Source organism: Haliotis cracherodii, unplaced genomic scaffold, assembly GCF_022045235.1.
Source record: "Haliotis cracherodii isolate W230 unplaced genomic scaffold, xgHalCrac1.p SCAF_10, whole genome shotgun sequence".
Taxonomy (NCBI): Eukaryota; Metazoa; Mollusca; class Gastropoda; order Lepetellida; family Haliotidae; genus Haliotis; species Haliotis cracherodii.
Genome location: NW_027266265.1, coordinates 46,250,831 through 46,273,203, shown reverse-complemented (window position 1 = coordinate 46,273,203; position 22,373 = coordinate 46,250,831). Strand labels below are relative to the sequence as shown.

The window sequence follows — 22,373 nt, the reverse complement described above, 5'->3', positions numbered from 1 at the left end:
TCGGCCTCAACAAGAACAAGTGTTTGACCCGAGACGATATTCTTAGGAGCTGTAGATAAGGACGGGACACGCATATTGTAAAATATTTACACTGAATCAAGGACTTCAACTGAAGTTCGAAAACACGCCCCTTTCCATCCATTCTGTATGTAGTCTGTACTTCTGTATTTGACCATGTCAGAAGTCCAAAGGTTGCCATCTTCCCGACGCAAGCGTATCCACTAGCCTGTCTACGTGGAAACAAGACTTTGATAATAAGGCTAGTGGACGCTCTTGCCTCGGGAAGATGAAAGGTTTCAAGTACAGGAAAGAAAGAAGATAGGAAGAAAGAAAGAACAAAAGGAAGAAATATAGCTGCATGATACTTTCAAACCATCATTTCAACGTCATTTAAATTTGACATTTCCTGTGGGCCGAAAAGGGCCTTTACACACCTCCCATCCTTCCTTTGCATCCTTCATTTAGATAGATATAGACATACACTGGTGTGGTGTTCTAGAGGAGTGAGTACGGTTTTACGCCGCTTTTAGCAATATTCCAGCAATATCGCGGCGGGGGTCACCAGAAATGGGCTTCACACATTGTACCCATGTCGGGATTCGAACCTGGGCCTTCGGCGTGACGAGCGAACGCTTTCACCACAAGGCTACCCGACCGTTACCGTATAAGTCTACATTAGTTTGGTAATTAAAAGAACACTGAACGTATGGTAAAGAGGCGTTGTTTTAAATGCGTATTATATTTGTTCTATCTTTATGTGATTATTAATAACCACTGATACTCTTAACAAAATAGCTCTTTTTTTATCAGAATAGTGCAGGACCATCGTTGGTTCTGCCAACTGTTTACGCGCCTTTGCGTGCACATAGACAGAAGTAAAGGTCATTTTCCAAAAGAGGCAATTCTTGTTTATGTGTTTCGATTTTACGGGGCTTCTACTATTATCACAGCGTCGGAAACCAAGAAAGAGGATACCGGTCGGGACAAGGAAATACTCTAACCACTGGGCTATCCTACTTCACCTGGGTACAGGGGAACCAGTGATGAGGATATCCTTGGCTTTATTTTGCTACCATGTGTTATAATATTGATACTGTTTGTTGTAATGTGGTTAAAGGGGGTACTTCTTGAAGAAATCAGCATAATGATAGTATGGCGAACGTAGTAAATTGTATGTTCCCGTCATCGGGGACGCAGGTAGTCCAGTGGTCTAATGTGCTGAAATTTGCTGCCTTAGTTGTGCCAGGATCCACAGATCGTTGGTTCGAATCCAGCATTTGCAATCGGTATATTTGAAGGGTCAGCGGCCTGTATCACTTAATTAAGCCGACAAGTGATCTACTGTTGAAAGGATGTTAAACACAACTCACTCCCTTGACAGGCAGCGAGAAGAGATAAAGACAGCAGGACACAAATTTCAGTATTTATTCTATTAAGAGATACGCGGATCAAGAAAACATTCACCAGAAATAAAATAATGATAAATTAGTAACAAGATTGTCGTGTCACAGGTTCAACTGTTTGTTCGAATCACCTACACAGCAAGTGTCGCAAGTGTTAACTTTCGAGATTATGCTTCTGCATCTCCCTCACCTTCTTCCTCGTCGAACTCTCCCTCTTCCTCGGCGGTGGCATCCTGGTACTGCTGGTACTCGGACACCAAGTCGTTCATGTTGGACTCGGCCTCAGTGAACTCCATCTCGTCCATGCCCTCGCCAGTGTACCAATGGAGGAAAGCCTTTCTCCTGAACATGGCTGTGAACTGCTCGGAGATGCGCTTGAACAGTTCTTGGATGGCGGTGCTATTGCCGATGAAGGTTGAAGACATCTTGAGACCACGTGGTGGGATGTCACAGACGGCGGTCTTGACGTTGTTGGGGATCCATTCAACGAAGTAGCTGCTGTTCTTGTTCTGGACGTTGAGCATCTGTTCATCAACCTCCTTCATGGACATGCGGCCACGGAATATGGCAGCCACTGTCAGGTAGCGACCGTGACGGGGATCACAGGCAGCCATCATGTTCTTGGCATCAAACATCTGCTGGGTGAGCTCGGGCACGGTGAGTGCACGGTACTGTTGGCTTCCTCTGGAGGTGAGGGGTGCGAAGCCGGGCATGAAGAAGTGAAGACGGGGGAAGGGCACCATGTTGACAGCCAATTTACGAAGATCGGCGTTCAGTTGACCAGGGAACCTCAGACAGGTGGTCACTCCGGACATGGTGGCTGACACAAGATGGTTGAGGTCACCGTAGGTGGGTGTGGTCAGCTTCAAGGTTCTGAAGCAGATGTCGTACAGAGCCTCATTGTCAATGCAGTAACTTTCATCTGTGTTCTCAACCAACTGATGGACTGACAGGGTGGCGTTGTAGGGCTCGACGACTGTGTCGGACACCTTTGGTGATGGCACAACGGAGAACGTGTTCATGATTCTGTCGGGGTACTCCTCCCTGATCTTACTGATGAGGAGTGTGCCCATGCCAGACCCAGTGCCACCACCCAGAGAGTGGGTCAGCTGGAAGCCTTGTAAACAGTCACAGCTCTCTGCCTCTTTGCGGACCACGTCCAGCACGGAGTCTACCAGCTCAGCGCCCTCTGTGTAGTGACCCTTGGCCCAGTTGTTGCCAGCACCGCTCTGACCGAAGACGAAGTTGTCTGGACGGAAGATCTGTCCGAAGGGACCAGATCGGACCGAGTCCATGGTGCCTGGCTCCAGGTCGACCAGCACGGCACGGGGGACATACTTGCCTCCTGGAAAGGTAAAGAGGATTCTTTTACAACCATAAAGGATGAAACAGCTTAATGTGAAGAAAGATGACGTTTTTCAATGAATCTTTCGTATTAAATAGAACAGTAAAATACAAAGAATTAAGGGCCTTGCATATAATTTGATAATGACGTGTATTCAATTCAATTATTTATATTGGCAAATAAACTATGAATATAAATATGATGTATGATGTATTTGCTATACTGTGCTACTGTTCTTTAATGTTCCGTATTTCCTCCAACGCCATGTCATTATATCGCATGACTAACACTGATATAAGCGATAAGCCTTACGATAATGTCAACTTATCAGTAGGATTCACTGAAATTAGATAAAAGTGACGTCAGCGATAACGGTTGCCCCAGGCAACAGGGATGTGTGTAATAGCTTCCGGGTACGCCATTCACAAGATAAGAGCCGGCTGCGTGTGAAGTGCTGGAGGAAACGATATGTGTAATAAATATTTCCGGTTGTGAACAGTTTTTGCAAACGAAAGAACGCCGAGTTCAAAAACTTAAATAAACATGTACGGACTCAAACAAATAAAAATATTTTTCATAATTGTTGTGGTCTGTTAAAACATGTCAGGCGAATATGTTTGTTCTAATCTTGGTTTATGGGAGGTGGTGTATGTGTGTTGGGGATGGGGGGTAGTGGTGTGTGTGTGTGTGTGTGTGTGGGTGTGTGTGTGTGTGGGGGGTAACGAATGACCTCTTTGCATGCCAGTATTTAGGGCAGATTGTACCCCGGGCAGTATTATTGAAAGACTTAACTACCCCGTCCATTTTTCATTGTTATTCCTACGGGTTCAGGAATCAAAGTGACCTTACTTCAAAAGGGAACGAAATATCGTTAAGCCGATTAGAAAGGTCGGTGTCGGATTATCTGTCGGTAACAGTTTTGACCGGACAGAGGCCTGAGTTGATTAATGTGTATGACATGTATTTGCGTTCTGTTGTTCTTTTGTTGTGTAAGTTTGGTTACATTGTAATCGGAAAGCTGTGTCTGGCCGTATTACAACTCAATACTATTTCTAAGTGTAAACTTTTACCCTTGTTGTTGTCGTCAATATTAAACAGGTTCTATCCGAAGTTATATAAGGCTTAATGTGAAAGGTATATATGTAGGTATATCGCACCTTGAAGTAGATATGTTCTGTTTTATATTTCATAGTATATATTATTGCCCTGTCCTCACCTGTAGCCTCGTTGTAGTAGACGTTGATTCTCTCCAACTGGAGGTCGGAGTCCCCGTGGTAGGTGCCGGTGGGGTCGATGCCGTGCTCGTCGGAGATCACCTCCCAGAACTGGGGGTAAAATACTTTTTTATTGATAATGTGTTTTAAAAAGACATACATGTACCATAGATAAGTAAATCTAGAATTACTTATTAATTAGATAACAAATTACCAGTGCGGCTTGATAGCATTGTACTAAATGTATGAGTTTTTCCTTTGGTGGGAAAACCGGTAGGGTGAGAACAGCTTAACGAAAGGCGGCTATCTGATACCAACTAGATGCAAGACACGGGAATATATAGGCAGCAAAGTCATGCATAATACATAGAGAGAGGGCTTGAAGTAACTCAAGGGAGAAGCGAGGCTATTAAACAAGCTCGTATGCTCTCTTGTCTACATTTTAAGTCTCTAAAAGGCGATTGGGGATATTGGATAACACGAGACTATACTGAACATAACAGGATCAGGAATATATTTGGGATAATTCATATGAAATTGTGTGCTCAGTCTTTTTTCACTGCCAAAAAATATGCCAAAATATTCATGATCCCCAACGTGTTTTTGTTCAGTAAATATTATTCACGTGCCACACAGTGCAGATGCACTAAAAGGTACATAGATATTCGTAGATTGTACAAAGTCCAGTCATAAAAGTCTTATGAGGTGCTTTATAAAAGCATATGTAATATTATTTACTGGGCGGGAATACAACTTACAAATGACACAAAAACAGATTTTAATAACAGGACTATAACTATATGGCGTTATAGATGACAAAAAGCTATGCTGCGTTAAGAATGCTGGGTATTGGGTTTCAAGGTCAAATCACCTCAATCAAAACATTTCAGTTGTTGCATATACCAGAAGCGACAGATTTTGTAATTCAGAAATATAAATGGTTGAATGTTTTATATATTTTTCAAATTTACTATTTACACAATATCTACACATATAATGACACACGTATTCAATTTCTCACCTTATGTCTAGATAATGCTTAATAAAAATACACAAAAACAATAAGAGAAAGAAGTTCACCTTGGCGCCGATCTGGTTGCCGCACTGGCCAGCTTGCATGTGGACGATTTCCCTCATGGTTGTTGTGGGTGGTGGTGGTGGTGGTTCTAGTGGTGCGGTGAGAGACCGGAGTGATGAGACAGGGAAAAGGGGGCTCTTTATACCCCCGTCGTCTCATCTCGTGTGTGATGGCAACAGTATCGAAGTAAACTAATTGGCCTCGAGTCAATGGCGGTATCAGTAAGCAGGGGTTTATCTTTAAGTGCTTAAGGGAACAAACAATGGACGACGTAATGGGGTAAGCCTCAGAGGATTTGAATGGTCTGTTAACAAGCGTGGTGGATCGACGGATTTGACATTGGAAAGATTTGCTGCTGTGTGAACAATACAAGGTTGATGATATATACTCTCGTCAACAATAAAGCAAACGAGTGGGTAATGTAAACTGTGATTTCAACAAAATATGTTGCTTATGTCGGTTCATTATTTTTAAACTAAATTGACGGGTAAGGAAGACATACACTCATGTTTGATGGTGGCTATGGTTATTTGATGATGATGTGTTTGATACGAGTATCAGTGTTTTGTCTTGGACGTTACGTTTGCAGTATTTCGGCGACTGGTTTCAGCTAGGTAAAGTTTTGATAACTTTTGATTTTTTGTGTCAAATCCAGTTTTCAAGGGCTTTCTTTCTCTTGCCTGGCAGTTAATTTAAACCATATTAGTGGTTTGGGGAAGATGGTCCCGTGAACATTTTGAAGATTGTCATTCTGTTTAATGTTAAGAGTGACGATGAAAATAACTAGTTATTCAGATTGAACACCTTTAATTTTCTCACTGGTATGCTTGCATCGCGGGCATAGGAAAGTATATACATCATATATGAGTTACAAAATTCATTCATTTTGATAATATTTTCCATACTACTTGCAGCTCTCATTTATCAATGTTTGGAGAGAGAAAATACCACACTTTTAGTATAACCGAAAGAGCTGCTGCATCTGTTAAAATACAATTCTCTCCCGAATATAATTATTAGTAGGGAATATGGCGTCATTCCTTTCGACTTGAGATCGTGTTTCATAGTGTTTCATAAACACATGCTTCTAATACAGTCGGAATTCTGCTTCGGACTCGGCTTTTAGCAGAGGTTTCGTATGATAACGAAGGGGATTTTGTCACTTTTATTTGTATCATTATTCACAAGGATATAGAAATGGCTGAAATATGGGCTACGCTTTCAACATGACCGATACAAATAAGGAAGCTTTTGGGGTCAAGATTAGTTTCGTTCTTGTTTTAAGCCGCACTCAGCAATATTCCAGCTATTATTATGACGGCGATCTGTAAATAATCGAGACTGGACCTGACATTGCAGTGATTGACATAATGAGCAGCAATCTGCGCAATAGGGATACGATGACATGCATCAACAAAGTCGTAAGGGGCGACTAACGGGATCGGGTTGGTCAGGCTCGCTGACTTGGTTTGATGTCATGTCATCGTATCCCAATTGCGTGGATCGATGTTCTTGTCAATCACTGGATTGTCTGGTCCATACTCGATTGTTTACATGGCGCTGTTGTTAAACAACAACCAAAAAAATCCTGCAATCGCTTTGTGCAGGGCTTAGGACCAGTAACACCATACATAGAGTTGTACCAAGGTTGTCTTCACTTTCTAACCAGTTCAAGCCTTAAATGGATCAATGACTGTTGTTTGTTGTTTAACCCCGCACTAGGAAGTAAATTATCGTGAGTGAGTGAGTTGGATTTAACGCCGCTTTTAACAGTACTCAAGTCATATCACGGCGTGTAAGCTTAATGTGGAAGGAAAGCCCAAAGTGTTGCAGGTTTCAGACGTTTACCGATTCGGTGAAACCTACGAGCACGGGCATGGTGCTGACAAACCTAGAAACTTAATCGAGGCGAACCGGGATTCGAACCCACAATCATAGGTTTCTTGCGTAGCCAAGGGACGCAACTCTACACAGCCTTAGATGATTGGGCAACCCGTGCCCCCGTAAATTATCGAGTCCCGAGGAGACGATCACATGATTCGTATGTTAAAACACATCTGTGACGTCATTCTATTGTTTGAACGCTCCATTATTTTTCAGGAATGGAGAGTTGCTTGTAAACTGTACATTATCTTGAAGCAGCATTTGAATTTTTCAAATATTTTCAACAACAGAATATTTTGTCAAAGTGTAAACGTAGGGATGAGTTTTAAGTAGGGGAATATCCTCGTAACTCTCCATTCCTTAAAAATAATGGGCCTCGGCCCCTGCAGGGCCTCTGCTCCATTATGTTTAAGAATTGGAGTGTTACTCGGACATTCCCCTCTACATTAGCAACGATTCGGTGTCATTCCGTCAAGCATCTATCACCATAAGAGAAATAATGCTTGTTCTGTCAGGCGAAACACATTTCTGCAATTAAACGAGATAGTCCTGAAATTTCACATTCCAGGAAAACACATTAAGCAAAGGGGTTGCTGTATTTAAATACGATGACATATATGAAATGTAAGCCAATCAAAACGCTACTGCAAGCTGCGCATGCCCTTCGTTGCTTCCTCAATGACTAATGTCACTTCTCGTGACCTGTAATGTGATGTCCTCAAATATTTTTTGAAGGTAGCGAGAACTCAGAACTGATATTAATGACATTTAGACAATTGGACCAAAAACTAGTTGGAATAATGCCACTGAACACTTTCATCATGGCCTGTCTGTTTGATGCGAGAGGGAAGCGCGAGATAAAGCATGTTTCAGACAATAAATTTTTTTACCACTTTCATGAAACTCAGTCGCCAGGGAGGGCATGGTGCTGGCAAACCTACAATCAGGACGAATCTGGGCATCAACTCTCAGTCATAGCTTTCTGCAGCACCTCAGATGAGCATGGCCCAAGAGCATGTATGCTAACTCATGTAACAAATGTTATATTTGGGATAACACTTTCTTAGTAAAGTACAGTTTCTCGTACTTTTGGGGGGTTGAGTCCCGTCCGGGATTCGAACCCACACTTGCCAGGGTGAGGCACCTAATCGCCAGCACACAAAGTCAGCGATCTAACCCACCAGCTTACTTTATGTGCTGGCGATTAGGTGCCTCACCCTGGCAAGTGTGGGTTCGAATCCCGGACGGGACTCAACCCCAAAAAAGTACGAGAATCTGTACTTTACTAAGAAAGTGTTATCCCAAATATAACATTCGTTACATTTGACCACTTACTAAATGGCAGTGTGAATTCATGCTAACTAATGTTGTTAGTCACAGGTTTGCCTGGTCCAGATTTGATGTTTGTTGTGTAACACCTCTCAACAATATTCCATCTTTATGTTGGTAGTCTGTTTAACGCCGCACTCAGCAATATTCCAGCTATATGACGGTGGTCTGCAAGTAATCAAGTCTGGATCAGACAATCCAGTGATTGACATCATGAGCATCGATCCACGCAATTGGGATACGATGATATGCATCAATCAAGTCAGCCAGCCTGACCACCCGATCCCGCCTCTGACAACAAGCATAGTCGCCTTTTATGGCAAGCATGGGTTGCTGAAGACCTATTCTACCCCGGATCTTCATGGGTCTGTAAATAATCGATATGATGCAGATATGAAGTTGCAAAATTAGGCTGTTGTGAAACAGTTGGTATACTGCGAACTGCAGCATTAAACATGTTCAACTCATTCATTATACATCCAAAACAAAGCAACATTGACCAAGTTGACATATAAGCCCACATGACCTTAAAATGTAAGTATACAGAGACTTGTCCTGGTTTATATGTACCACAAGGGTAGACACCTTTGTCAACTAGCCTGGAGCTGCTTTCAGAATAGTGATTTATGTAAAATAAGCAGACTTGGGGAGAAACCAACTAGTCCCTTAAAAAAAGACTACCAGTCATGTCTATCCCTGTACCATATAAGAAAAATAGAAATCAATAACATTTAAACAATTTTATTGCTGTAACAGCATCAGAATGGTACAATGTGCAAAATGCAATCAAAATGATCCAACAGGAAGATTGAGCAGAAGCATTGCACAGTGACTGACGTAATGATATGATTGTCAAAAACTGCTGGAATTCAGTAAGAAAACTTACTCCATCACGAACACATTTATGGATTACCTATTTGGCAAAATTTGGCAAAAGGTGATTTAAATAAAGGCAAACATGGAATATTGCGTATCCTGTGTCTCAATCGGAACACCTTAATTTGATCAACAAATCAAAGTGTTTGGCAAAAAAGCCAAAATGACCTGGATATATATCAAATGAATGCTGTTATGTAATACTGATTAAGTACAAGCAATACAGTGAAACATGACATACACTTATGAACACTGACCAGAAATACTGTAAATTACAATGGACCCTTTAGCCACTTTGATACTAAAAATACTGACAACAGAACACTGGAACAAGGACAATTCTAGTCCTCCATGGACAGACTTGACATAAGATTGAACAGGCAGAATCTTTCAAGGAAGAGCGGACAGACACAAATTAAGCCATTTCTCCCTCTTCTTCCTCGTCGAACTCTCCCTCTTCCTCAGCAGAAGCATCCTGGTACTGCTGGTACTCGGACACCAAGTCGTTCATGTTGGACTCGGCCTCAGTGAACTCCATCTCGTCCATGCCCTCGCCAGTGTACCAATGGAGGAAAGCCTTTCTCCTGAACATGGCTGTGAACTGCTCGGAGATACGCTTGAACAGCTCCTGGATGGCGGTGCTGTTGCCGATGAAGGTAGCCGACATCTTGAGGCCTCTTGGTGGGATGTCACAGACGGCGGTCTTGACGTTGTTGGGGATCCATTCAACGAAGTAGCTGCTGTTTTTGTTCTGGACGTTGAGCATCTGTTCATCAACCTCCTTCATGGACATACGTCCACGGAACATGGCAGCCACTGTCAGGTAGCGACCGTGACGGGGATCACAGGCAGCCATCATGTTCTTGGCATCAAACATCTGCTGGGTGAGCTCGGGCACGGTGAGTGCACGGTACTGTTGGCTTCCTCTGGAGGTGAGGGGTGCGAAGCCGGGCATGAAGAAGTGAAGACGGGGGAAGGGCACCATGTTGACAGCCAATTTACGAAGATCGGCGTTCAGTTGACCAGGGAACCTCAGACAGGTGGTCACTCCGGACATGGTGGCTGACACAAGATGGTTTAGGTCACCGTAGGTGGGTGTGGTCAGCTTCAAGGTCCTGAAGCAGATGTCGTACAGAGCCTCGTTGTCAATGCAGTAACTTTCATCTGTGTTCTCAACCAACTGGTGGACTGACAGGGTGGCATTGTAAGGCTCCACAACTGTGTCAGACACCTGAAATAAAATGGTATATTATGTACTTGTGAAACTTACATGACTAGGATTATTCATAACTAACACATTTTTAAAAAAATTACTCTAACTGTCAATATGAAAATGTGAAGTGTTCAGTCACATGCTGCTGTTATATCATAGTGTGTCTCTTGCTAAGGGATGCAACTCTGCAGGCAGGGTGGTGGACCCACCCACCTGCCTCCTGAGACATATTGCGTGACAATGTTTGTTTGTTTGTCGTTTAATGCCGCACTCAGCAATATTCCAGCTATATGATTGCGATCTGTAAATAATCAAGTTTGGACAAGACATTCCAGTGATTGACATGAGCATCGATCCACACAATTGGGATAGGATGATATGCATCAACAAGTCAGCAAACCTGACCACCTGATCCCATTAGTCGCCTCTTACAACAAGTAGAGTTGCCTTTTACCGCAGGTATGGGTTGCTGAAGACCTATGGCAGAATCCGATATAGAACATCTCATTGGTAATTTGAGAGTTCTCAGAGATGTAGTATCAAAAGGAAAACATTTTTTGTTTTGCACCTACCTTTGGTGACGGCACAACGGAGAACGTGTTCATGATTCTGTCGGGGTACTCCTCCCTGATCTTACTGATGAGGAGGGTGCCCATGCCAGACCCAGTGCCACCACCAAGAGAGTGGGTCAGCTGGAAGCCTTGTAAACAGTCACAGCTCTCTGCCTCTTTGCGGACCACGTCCAGCACGGAGTCGACCAGCTCAGCACCTTCTGTGTAGTGACCCTTGGCCCAGTTGTTACCAGCACCGCTCTGACCGAAGACGAAGTTGTCTGGACGGAAGATCTGTCCAAAGGGACCAGATCGGACAGAGTCCATGGTGCCTGGCTCCAGGTCGACCAAGACTGCACGGGGAACATATTTGCCTCCTGGAACAAAGACAATCAAATATTGCAGGAGAAACCTTAAAATCATTGAAATCAACCATTGTCATAACTATATACAAGAGGCCCATAGGGCCTGTATCGCTCACCTGGATATTTACGCAATCATGACAAAATATACATTTGCTTTGTACATGTATGTAATACTGCAAATATTTCGTAATTTTGAACCCTGTCAGATTTTAAAAAAGTGAATGGCAAATCTGAAAGTATGAACGTGTACTTCTCTAGATACAAATGTAGCATTAAGATCTGAACTGTTTCCATGTTATGATCCAGAGGCAAGGCTGGACCCCAGGACGAATCCTATTGGCATAAATGTATTATTCTCTTCATAACAAACAAATGTATACAACGTATTTGTTTATTATAGGATGGGGATAATATCGGTTTCCAGGTTATGGAAACAAACATAAAATGGGCCAAAATGAAAAAAAACAAAAAAACTAGATTTTATCACAACAGTCACAAAAATTCTTTCTAGATATACTGATATAGGACTCCATGAATATTATTTGCCTCCATTCTGCAAGGCATATTTGATGCAATAATGTGTACAAAAACCTTGATGATAAAATATTGCAACAATTCAGAAATTAAAACCCTTCATTTACACAAGAAAGATGGATAGGGGCATTGGAGTTCTCTAGGATACCAAACCTTGACAGACAAATTGAAACAAAAATTGTGATAGTGTTATATATGAATATGCTTTTGTCAATGTTCTTATTTTTGTACATTTTTAGGAATTGGAAAATGTTTAATTCAAACTGGGAACTTTTATCGCCATAAGGTGCAAACTTGGAACCGAATATCGGACTCCAGATAAATTTCTGACGGCTGCTTCTAAGTTGAACCAGATCATTCTTAATTTAGCAGGAAAGTGTTGATTCATGTGAATTGGAGCCGAATTTCTGATGGCAAGCCCTCTATCATGTTCATGAACTGAACCACCTATCTATTGTGCCTACCAGAAGCCTCGTTGTAGTAGACGTTGATTCTCTCCAACTGGAGGTCGGAGTCACCGTGGTAGGTGCCGGTGGGGTCGATGCCGTGCTCATCGGAGATCACCTCCCAGAACTGCAGAGAACAAAACATAATTTAGTCACTCAGAAAAAATGTCTAAGATTAGCCGAAAAGGAGTAAGACTAACAGTTTTCTCCTAAAACACAGTCTGCAAAAGCGAGTCTACTTCTATTGCTTTCTGTCTAGCTAGCTAACTAATATCGTGAATATAGTCCACATAAATTAACTCTACAGAAAAAGAAGTTCAGTCCAGTACAGGAGTAGAAAATAAACTACGGACAACAAATAATAATAATGTGCACATTTATGATGCGTCAAATACAACGTCCTATCCCGTGCTCAAAGCACTACATTACCCCTGTCAATGGATCAGTGTGCACTTCATTTATATTCTCATCACCCTGGGGAGTATACAAACCCAAGCTGCCTGTGAGGCAATAGAAGGTTAACAGCCACACCATCATCTCATCCTACTGGGTACCCATTCACTGCTGGGTGAACAGAGGCCTGAGTCACTTGCCTAAGGTTGGTTGGTTGGTTAACGCAGCACTAGGCAATATTCCAGCTATATGACAGCAGTCTGTAAATAATCGAGTCTGGACCAGACAATCCAGTGATTAATATCATGAGCATCGATCCACGCAATTGGGATCGATGACATGCATCAACCAAGTCAGCGAGCCTGACCACCCGATCCCGCTAGTCACCTTTTACGGCAAGCATGGGTTGCTGAAGACCTATTCTACCCACTTGCCTCAGGAGACACTGCATGTGCTACATGTGCTTCAGTGTGCGGCAGGACCGAAGCCCTAGAAACTCTCAGGAGTCAAGCTGCCGAACGCGGCCATCCAACTTCTCTCCAACACGACATTGCTTAACTTCACCTACTTGTTACAACTTAACCAGTCCGTGCCCAAAACGTTTGAGCACACAACTCCGAAAACATCACTTGACATCATTTTCAGTGGACAATAGAGTTAATGTATGGAGTAAATACCATAACAAATAGCTAAATGACAACTTTCAGATGGAAGTTTAATTCATTATGTGCAAGCTAAATGCACAACACATGTGCAGTACCCAAACAATTCAAAATCACAAGGAATCTTTATATTTGATACATAGCATCAAATTTGTCTTATGCATGCAACAACAGTAGGGATGGCAATGATTCACTGATACATGAATAATATTTTCAGATGATATGATACGCGAAACACTAATCTGTATCAATTCATATTATAATCCTGTATCAATTCACATCTTAATTTTGTACCATTTCACAGACGGAACATTTAAAACAGCAAAATGTAATCATGGTAATGACTATCTTGGTAAAATGGGCTCTATCTACCATTTAATAAACAATTTTGTCATTAATTTATGCTATATCTACATTGTACAGTGTTTTGTCTGAAATAAACTATTGAGTAAAATAAAACATTTTTATCTTCAAATATGACACCAAACATACAGGAAGTTTGAAACCATAACAATGCTTATGCCATGTTTTATGCGATACACACATGCGCCCAGTTAGCAAAAATGTAGAGAATGAATGCAGGAAAAGAATATACTGCGTCCTGAGGGATGCACAATAATATTCATTGTACCTACAGTGTATCAAGCAGTTATGGGGGTCAGTTATTTCATTCATCAATCATCACCACTGGCCATGTGATCATAGATTCATTCCAGGCTCTAAGTAATTATCAAGATGAACAGTACACTACACCATTTCATTACTTTACAGGACCCTCACATAACCTGCAAGGACCCCAACTTTTGTAAGTCAAGGTAAAACCCTGCTATAAGATATAAAATACATGCAAAATTGTTGCAAAATATGTATCGTATCGTATCGTGAAAAAGGTATTACGATATATATCGTAGGATCGTCATATTATGACATCCCTGAACAATACTCATTATCAATCATCACCATCATCATAGACAAGTGTTTAAAAAAAGTGGGGCCCTAAGGTCTTTGAGCTTCATACCCCGGGCCCCTAACAATCTCTAACATTCAAAAATGGTGTTCAAAATTAAGGTGGGTCCTGGGGTTTGCCCCCATAGTATTTGAATCTAGGCCTTAGGGACCTCTAACTTCTAGACATCAGATATATGCTTATGGAGCACCCTTGACTTTCATTTTAAACTACAAATATTTGGAATAGATTAAAGTATCACTTTTGCAAGACCCGGGACACCAAAGATGTGACACTTGGTCCCTCTATCGTTACCAACACAGAAAGCACTTAGCAGAATTCACCAACTCAAATTTGCTCCTTGCTACGCTTAAGGCCAATGGACAGGCTTACATTATAAATAATTGCCCACGAGGGCTGGAGCTAAGTGATAATTAAATGAAAGATCAGAATTACACAAGCCACTACTGTGGCACTAGTCCAAGACTAATGAAAACCTAGAAAGTTGCTTTTGTACAAAATCTAGACATTTAACATCAACTTGCTAGTTGAGGACCTGTGAAGGTCCGGGGTAGAAATGGTCTTCAGCAACCCAAGCTTGCCGTAAAAGGTGACTACCGGTATGCTTGTTGTAAGAGGCGACTAACGGGATCAGCTTGTCAGGCTTGCTGGCTTGGTTGATGCATGTCATCGTATCGATGCTCATGATGTCAATCACTGGATTGTCTTGTCCAGACTCGATTTTTTACAGGCGGTGTCATATCAGGGTTTCAGAGGGTCATTGGTCACTGGTCATAGACCGACAAAATTTCAATTTGACCGATGGTTTGTTTAAGTTGTCAGATATTTGACTGATAGATAATGGTAAGCAAGGCGTCACATGTGTCATTATTTCATGATTGTAGAGTAAATACATGTACATGTAGTAAGGATTATTCCTTCTTACAGAACTGATTTTAATGACCAATGAAATGCTTTATGCATACATTTATTTATTGTTATCTCAAAACCTTTAACAAAGAAAACCACAAGAACAAAACAGTTTTAAATGAAGGGATTAATTTCAAACAAATAATTTTCCTGCATATGTGGAAGAGCTGGCTAGACTTCCCTATATAAATCTAGATTAGTTTTGTTTTCATAAAATGAATATACTTCACAGTCATGGTGCAGGAATGCTGGGTCTTCAAAATCTGTCTGTTGGTAAAGCTAAGCGAAGTAATTGAGTAAATATGTTGTTGTTGTTTTTTTCATCTTCACTTACCGTATTCAATGTAATAAGCGCCCAGCTGTAATAAGCGCCCAAGGCGACATTCGCTAATAAATTGGCCAGTGAACAATCCTAATAAGTACCCCTTCCGATTGATCAATGTACACAAGACTTATATATTCGCTTAAAATACACACTCATCTGTTTTATGCACACTTAATTATGGGCAATTAAATTCTAGAAAAATATATCTGTCGTACATAAACATTTCAGGCTGTCAGCATAAACCACAAAATGTATATTTTAACTCTGTTATTTTCAAGAAAATAATATTCTAATAAGAGCCCCCTATTTTTAATTTCGAGAGCGCCCTGGGCGCTTATTACGTCGAATACGGTATGTGGAAGAGCTGGCTAGACTTGCCTGTATAAATCTAGATTAGTTTTGTTTTCATAAAATGAATATACATCACAGTCATGGTGCAGGAATGCTGGGTCTTCAAGATCTGTCTGTTGGTAAATCTAAGCGAAGTAATTGAGTAAATATGTTGTTGTTGTTTTTTGCATCTTCACTTATATCATGTTTCAGCCGTAGAAAGGCCTCATTTCCTATGCACGCTACACGTCGTGTCTCGGGATCGATGCTCAGCTGCCTCCAGTCTACACGCTGTCTTATTAATCAGGAACACTTTTTCATGTAGAAACCTAATCTGATTCTCCGAAATACTTCCTGTTTCCTGTAAGGCTAAATTTTTTTTTATTTTTACACCTGACAATGACCAGCGATCCATGTAAAAACGCGCGAACCAGATCCATGATAGGCGTGGGAAGAATTGACCATGTCAATGAATGATTGCACTAAACCCACAACATATTCCGTCTCATGATTTCACTACGGTGAAATGTATTTTTACGAAAAATATCTGACACTATTTGACAACCGACTGATAAGTTACATATAACAACAATGGCCGTCTTCCGTGTCATGTTTTACCGACACGTGTTTTCAGCAACCGTCTGAGCGGTAAGCAGACTAAATCATGAGACGATTTACCTTTGAACCAATTTGGTTGCCGCATTGGCCAGCCTGCATGTGGACGATTTCCCTCATGATCCAGTCTCAGATGCGTCTGTCCGCTCTCTCAAAAAATATCTGCCACCGTGTTTTGCACAGGAATAAAGTCACTCGCTCTTGGAACTTACATAAGTCACTTTGAAATATCCATCGATCCCTGTGCAAAGCGTCAACTCAAGGGAAATAACTGCTGTAAAAACTCAAAAATTAGCATCGGCAATCTTGACCCGAACAAGTCACGTCTATAAGTTCGACACTACAATAAGGGGAGGTTAACGCGTAAGGTAATTATGGTAATTCCATCGTGTCATGTAACATATTCGATGTTCATGTTTTTGCAAACAAATGACAGCCTGCTTTTTTTAAAATTTGCGTATTTATGCGATGTTAATATCAAAATAGTATGAACACACTAGATATAAACAGAACATTATATGTGAAACGTACACGTAGACAATATTTGAAATACTTTCGATCAACAAAGTATTTTTGAAAATATTGAACATTACTAGATCTACCAGTGTTTTTTTTCGCAAATTATGAACGTTTGTTCAAATTCCACAATCCTGTCTACCTGATTCAATTATATGAACAGCTTTCGTTGACACAATGATATATTTCCTTCATAAATGAATTAGTATCTATCAATTATAACATAATGTTTGGGGAAAATAGGGATCTTGTATTGTAAATGTTTAAAGGCGAAATGTGTTATGACTGATAACACTGTGGCGATTTGCAGACAAACGTTACAACCGCTGTCTAAGACGACTGCATGGGGCATTGTGGCCACTCAAAGGAGGATTATAGGGTGACTTAGACTAAGACTTCTTTAAAATATGACACTTGCAAAAGTGTTGTAAACTTGGTATTTTCCCAACATTTTCTAAACAGGGTCAGGATGAGCGAATTGGCCCTTCACCCTGACCCTGTTTAGAAAATGTTGGGAAAATACCAAGTTTACAACACTTTTGCAAGTGTCATATTTTAAAGAAGTCTTAGGGAAAAAAGACATTCGCTGGTTCCCTGTCTATAATACTACAAACCGATTTAGCAAAAAACATATCATAATGCGTTCCTAGTTGCATGTGAAATAAATGAAGCCTGAAACACACCTTGTTTGCGTTTGTGTGTTTGCGTATACGCTATCCGTATCCGAAAAAAATGATTTGTTATAAATAATGCAGGGTTTAACAAATTTGTATACGCTCGCGTATTGCGTATTCGTGTTTACGAAAGCGTATACGATTAAATTCGCCCCAGGAGCCAATTTTGACGCATGCGCGTTGGTATACGCGATGGGAAATCCTTTAAAAGAGTCTTGCGGTTGACGTAGAATGTTGATGAATTCGTTATCGTAAGCATAAATATTGCTCGTATATTATATGTTTTGAGACAACGTTTACGTAATACGCACACGCACACGGACACATATGGATACGCAGACAACTGTTTTTCCACGCTTAAAATTGTTACAATAAAGTTACAAGACGAATCAATTTTTAACTACCTGTAACGATCTGAACCCGCGCATGTTATTAAAACACGTTGGTCTTAAAACTAGTATATACCCACGTTTGAACAAAAGGAGTGAATGAGTGGTTTTACGCCGCTTTTAGCAATATTCTAGCAATATCACGGCGGGGGACACCAGAAATAGCTTCACACATTGTACCCATGTCGGGAATCGAACCCGGGTCTTCGGCGTGACGATCGAACGCTTTAACCACTAGGCTACCCGACCGCCCTTGAACAAAAGGAAGTGTTCCGTTAACACAACGACGTGAATAGATGCCGCACGGGCTTACAATTTTCTGGGCCGTTGTTCCGTACTCGCCTTGGACATTAATTAATGAATGAGAAGAAAGGGGAGTCGAGGAATAGGTGGTCTTATATTACATGGACGGTCCACAGACTCGTAAGACTGAGGACCTTTCAGCTGATTGTATTACATATGTCAGGTTTCCTGGTCTTCATTGATTGATTAACGCGTATCGATCACCGACTTCTCCTGCGCCAGCTTATACTTGGCAAGTCTTCGTCATGTACCAGAGTTAAGGCTGATTACCGTGAAAACAAGAAATCACCCACTACAAAGTGTATTAGCTTATTGAAAGGGTTGACGCAATGCGTAGATTACACATTGGACTCAGACACGAAAGTAGTCGGTGAACGAAGGCCCAAGCTGACCGAGTGTATGATTTAGACTGGCAAGTACCTTGGTGCGACTGATGACGTGAGACTACATATCGATATTTTTCTCGCGAGTGAGTTGGTTTTAACGCCGCTTTTAACATTATTCCAGCTATATCACGGCGTGTAAGCTTAATGTGGGAGGAAAGCCCAAAGTGATGCAGGTCTCAGACGTTTACCACTTCGGTGAAACCCACGAGCACGAATATGGTGCTGACAAACCTAGAAACATAATCGGGGCGAACCGGGATTCGAACCCACAATCATAGGTTTCTGGCGTGGCCAAGGGACGCAACTCTGCACAGCGAATCGCGGCGCCATAGACGACTGGGCCACCAGTGCCCCCTTTTTTTCTCGAATGCCCAGTTGAGGCATGCGTGCGAACTGTAATATAACACAAACATCTTTATTGCAACCGATAGATTTTGTTTGTTTGTTTGTTGATTAACGCCGGAGTCAGCAATATTCCGACTATAAGACGGCAGTCTGTAAATATATCGAGTCTGGATCAGTCTGAGTATGACCACCCGGTCAGTTACTCTCCTCTCACAGACCGCCGTCATATAGTTGGAATATTGCTGAGTGCGGCGTTAAACAACAAACCAACCAACCTCTCACAGAGACCATATACCGATATATGGTCTCAGACTCTTACAAGTATGGGCTGCTGAAGACCAGTTCTATGTGGAACCCAAAATACGTGTTTGTTGTTTCCCTGCCTGGAGTTTTGTATTCAGGGCGTAAAGCATGGAATGGTCGGTCCGGCGTCAGTATTCTAAGTCTGAGTAAGGTGTCCATGTTAAACTGTAGCATGGTTTCTCAGTGGGTTAGCACTAGACTTCTAGTCTCTGAAATGAACATATTGTACAGAAAAAATAGTTGTTAAATTATCTTAATAAAAAAATGACAAAAAGGAGCCCAGAGACCCTCTTCATTCCTGATACTGCAGAAATCTAGAACAGGTCTTCAGCAACCTATGCTTGCCGTAAAAGGCGACACGCCGTGTTATGACTGAAATACTGCTAAAAGCGGCGTTAAACCCAAATCACTCACTCACTCACTCATTTGGAATACAATCATATGCTGTGCGGCGTCACACATAAAGATGCTCTCGTAAAATCGTGCAATATGTTCCATTGGTCCGATTGAAAACCGCTTTGTTTGCGTTGTTATTCGTTTAGCAATAATCACTCTTGGCCGTTACACCAAGTGGAGTTGCTGAAACGTTCTGAACCTAACTATGATGGACTGCGATGATGGCGTTGGTTACTAATTATGTTTCAACATCGCCCACTCCGACGTCCACACACAAACGGTGCTAGAATGCCTGAATGCTTGCTCCTGCTGATGAAAAAGTCCTCCACTGCAAAAGTGACGTCATTATCATTTGAGAAGTGAGATGTCTCCACTGTTTTGAGCGTTGTTTAGTCTCTGGCTGATAGTGATGAATTCAAGAGCCCCATCTATGATTACCAATAGCTCAACACAATCTAGCTTATCTAGCTACGATTGTTGCACCAACCAACCCATCCAGCTGCTATTGTAACACTAGCCTACTGTTACACCAACCAACCTATCCAGCTACTATTGTAACACTAACCTACTGTTACACCAACAACCTATCCAGCTACTATTGTTACACTAACCTACTGTTACACCAACCACCCTATCCAGCTACTATTGTTACACTAACCTACTGTTACACCAACCAACCTATCCAGCTACTATTGTAACACTAGCCTACTGTTACACCAACCAACCTATCCAACTGCTATTGTTACACCAACCAACCTATCCAGCTGCTATTGTAACACTAGCCTACAGTTACACCAACCAACCTATCCAGCTACTATTGTTACACTAGCCTTCTGTTACACCAACCAACCTATCCAGCTGCTATTGTTACACTAGCCTTCTGTTACACCAACCAACCTATCCAGCTACTATTGTTACACTAGCCTTCTGTTACACCAACCAACCTATCCAGCTGCTATTGTTACACTAGCCTTCTGTTACACCAACCAACCTATCCAGCTACTATTGTTACACTAGCCTACTGCTACACCAACCAACCTATCCAGCTCCTATTGTTACACCAACCAACCTATCCAGCTACTATTGTTACACTAGCCTACTGCTACACCAACCAACCTATCCAGCTCCTATTGTTACACTAGCCTTCTGTTACACCAACCAACCTATCCAGCTACTATTGTTACACCAACCAACCTATCCAGCTGCTATTATTACACCAACCAACCTATCCAGCTGCTATTGTTACACCAACCAACCTATCCAGCTACTATTGTTACACTAGCCTACTGCTACACCAACCAACCTATCCAGCTCCTATTGTTACACTAGCCTTCTGTTACACCAACCAACCTATCCAGCTACTATTGTTACACCAACCAACCTATCCAGCTGCTATTGTTACACCAACCAACCTATCCAGCTGCTATTGTTACACCAACCAACCTATCCAGCTACTATTGTTACACCAACCAACCTATCCAGCTGCTATTGTTACACCAACCAACCTATCCAGCTACTATTGTTACACCAACCAACCTATCCAGCTGCTATTGTTACACCAACCAACCTATCCAGCTACTATTGTTACACCAAACAACCTATCCAGCTACTATTGTCACACCAACCAACCTATCCAGCTACTATTGTTACACCAACCAACCTATCCAGTTACTATTGTTACACCAACCAACCTATCCAGTTACTATTGTGACACCAACCAACCTATCCAGCTACTATTGTTACACCAACCAACCTATCCAGCTGCTATTGTTACACCAACCAACCTATCCCGCTACTATTGTTACACCAACCAACCCATCCATCTACTTTTGTTACACCAACTAACCTATCCAGCTACTATTGTTACACCAACCAACCTATCCAGCTGCTATTGTTACACCAGCCAACCTATCCGGCTACTATTATAACACCAACCAACCTATCCAGCTACTATTGTTACACCAACCAACCTATCCAGCTGCTATTGTTACACCAACCAACCTATCCAGCTACTATTGTTACACCAACCAACCTATCCAGCTACTATTGTCACACCAACCAACCTATCCAGCTACTATTGTTACACCAACCAACCTATCCAGCTACTATTGTTACACCAACCAACCTATCCAGCTACTATTGTCACACCAACCAACCTATCCAGCTGCTATTGTTACACCAACCAACCTATCCCGCTACTATTGTTACACCAACCAACCTATCCAGCTACTATTGTTACACCAACTAACCTATCCAGCTACTATTGTTACACCAACCAACCTATCCAGCTGCTATTGTTACACCAGCCAACCTATCCAGCTACTATTGTGACACCAACCAACCTATCCAATTACTATTGTTACACCAACCAACCCATCCAGCTACTATTGTTACACCATCCAGCTACTATTGTTACACTAACAAACCTATCCAGCTACTATAGTTACACCAACCAACCTATCCAGCTGCTATTGTTACACCAACCAACCCATCCAGCTACTATTGTTACATCAACCAACCTATCCAGCTACTATTGTGACACCAACCAACCTATCCAGCTGCTATTGTTACACCAACCAACCTATCCAGCTACTATTGTTACACCAACCAACCCATCCAGCT

The 22,373-nt window shown here is 41.7% G+C and overlaps 2 protein-coding genes across 2 annotated transcripts; both read right to left on the bottom strand.

Annotated features, from left to right (window-relative positions):
* Positions 1-1,449: 1,449 nt before the first annotated feature.
* On the bottom strand, positions 1,450-5,138 carry LOC139454444 (tubulin beta chain-like). The gene is made up of 3 exons (XM_071236147.1): positions 5,043-5,138; positions 3,965-4,073; positions 1,450-2,748 (listed from the first exon to the last, which is right to left on the bottom strand). The coding sequence occupies exons 1-3, from the start codon at positions 5,097-5,099 to the stop codon at positions 1,571-1,573; spliced, it is 1,344 nt and encodes a 447-aa protein (XP_071092248.1). The 5' UTR covers positions 5,100-5,138; the 3' UTR covers positions 1,450-1,570.
* A 3,840-nt stretch (positions 5,139-8,978) lies between these two features.
* LOC139454445 (tubulin beta chain-like) lies at positions 8,979-16,636 on the bottom strand. Its single transcript, XM_071236148.1, has 4 exons — positions 16,503-16,636; positions 12,257-12,365; positions 10,915-11,270; positions 8,979-10,360 (listed from the first exon to the last, which is right to left on the bottom strand). Exons 1-4 carry the CDS (start codon positions 16,557-16,559, stop codon positions 9,545-9,547), a joined length of 1,338 nt encoding a protein of 445 aa, XP_071092249.1. The 5' UTR covers positions 16,560-16,636; the 3' UTR covers positions 8,979-9,544.
* Positions 16,637-22,373: the final 5,737 nt, after the last annotated feature.

Excerpts from the sequence above, each read along its gene's own strand:
- LOC139454444 (XM_071236147.1), bottom strand. The coding sequence starts at position 5,099 with ATGAGGGAAATCGTCCACATGCAAGCTGGCCAGTGCGGCAACCAGATC. Across the intron at positions 4,074-5,042 it reads GCAACCAGATCGGCGCCAAG|TTCTGGGAGGTGATCTCCGA; the intron begins GTGAACTTCTTT and ends TTTTACCCCCAG. Across the intron at positions 2,749-3,964 it reads CTACTACAACGAGGCTACAG|GAGGCAAGTATGTCCCCCGT; the intron begins GTGAGGACAGGG and ends TTACCTTTCCAG.
- LOC139454445 (XM_071236148.1), bottom strand. The coding sequence starts at position 16,559 with ATGAGGGAAATCGTCCACATGCAGGCTGGCCAATGCGGCAACCAAATT. Across the intron at positions 11,271-12,256 it reads CTACTACAACGAGGCTTCTG|GAGGCAAATATGTTCCCCGT; the intron begins GTAGGCACAATA and ends TCTTTGTTCCAG. Across the intron at positions 10,361-10,914 it reads CCGTTGTGCCGTCACCAAAG|GTGTCTGACACAGTTGTGGA; the intron begins GTAGGTGCAAAA and ends ATTTTATTTCAG.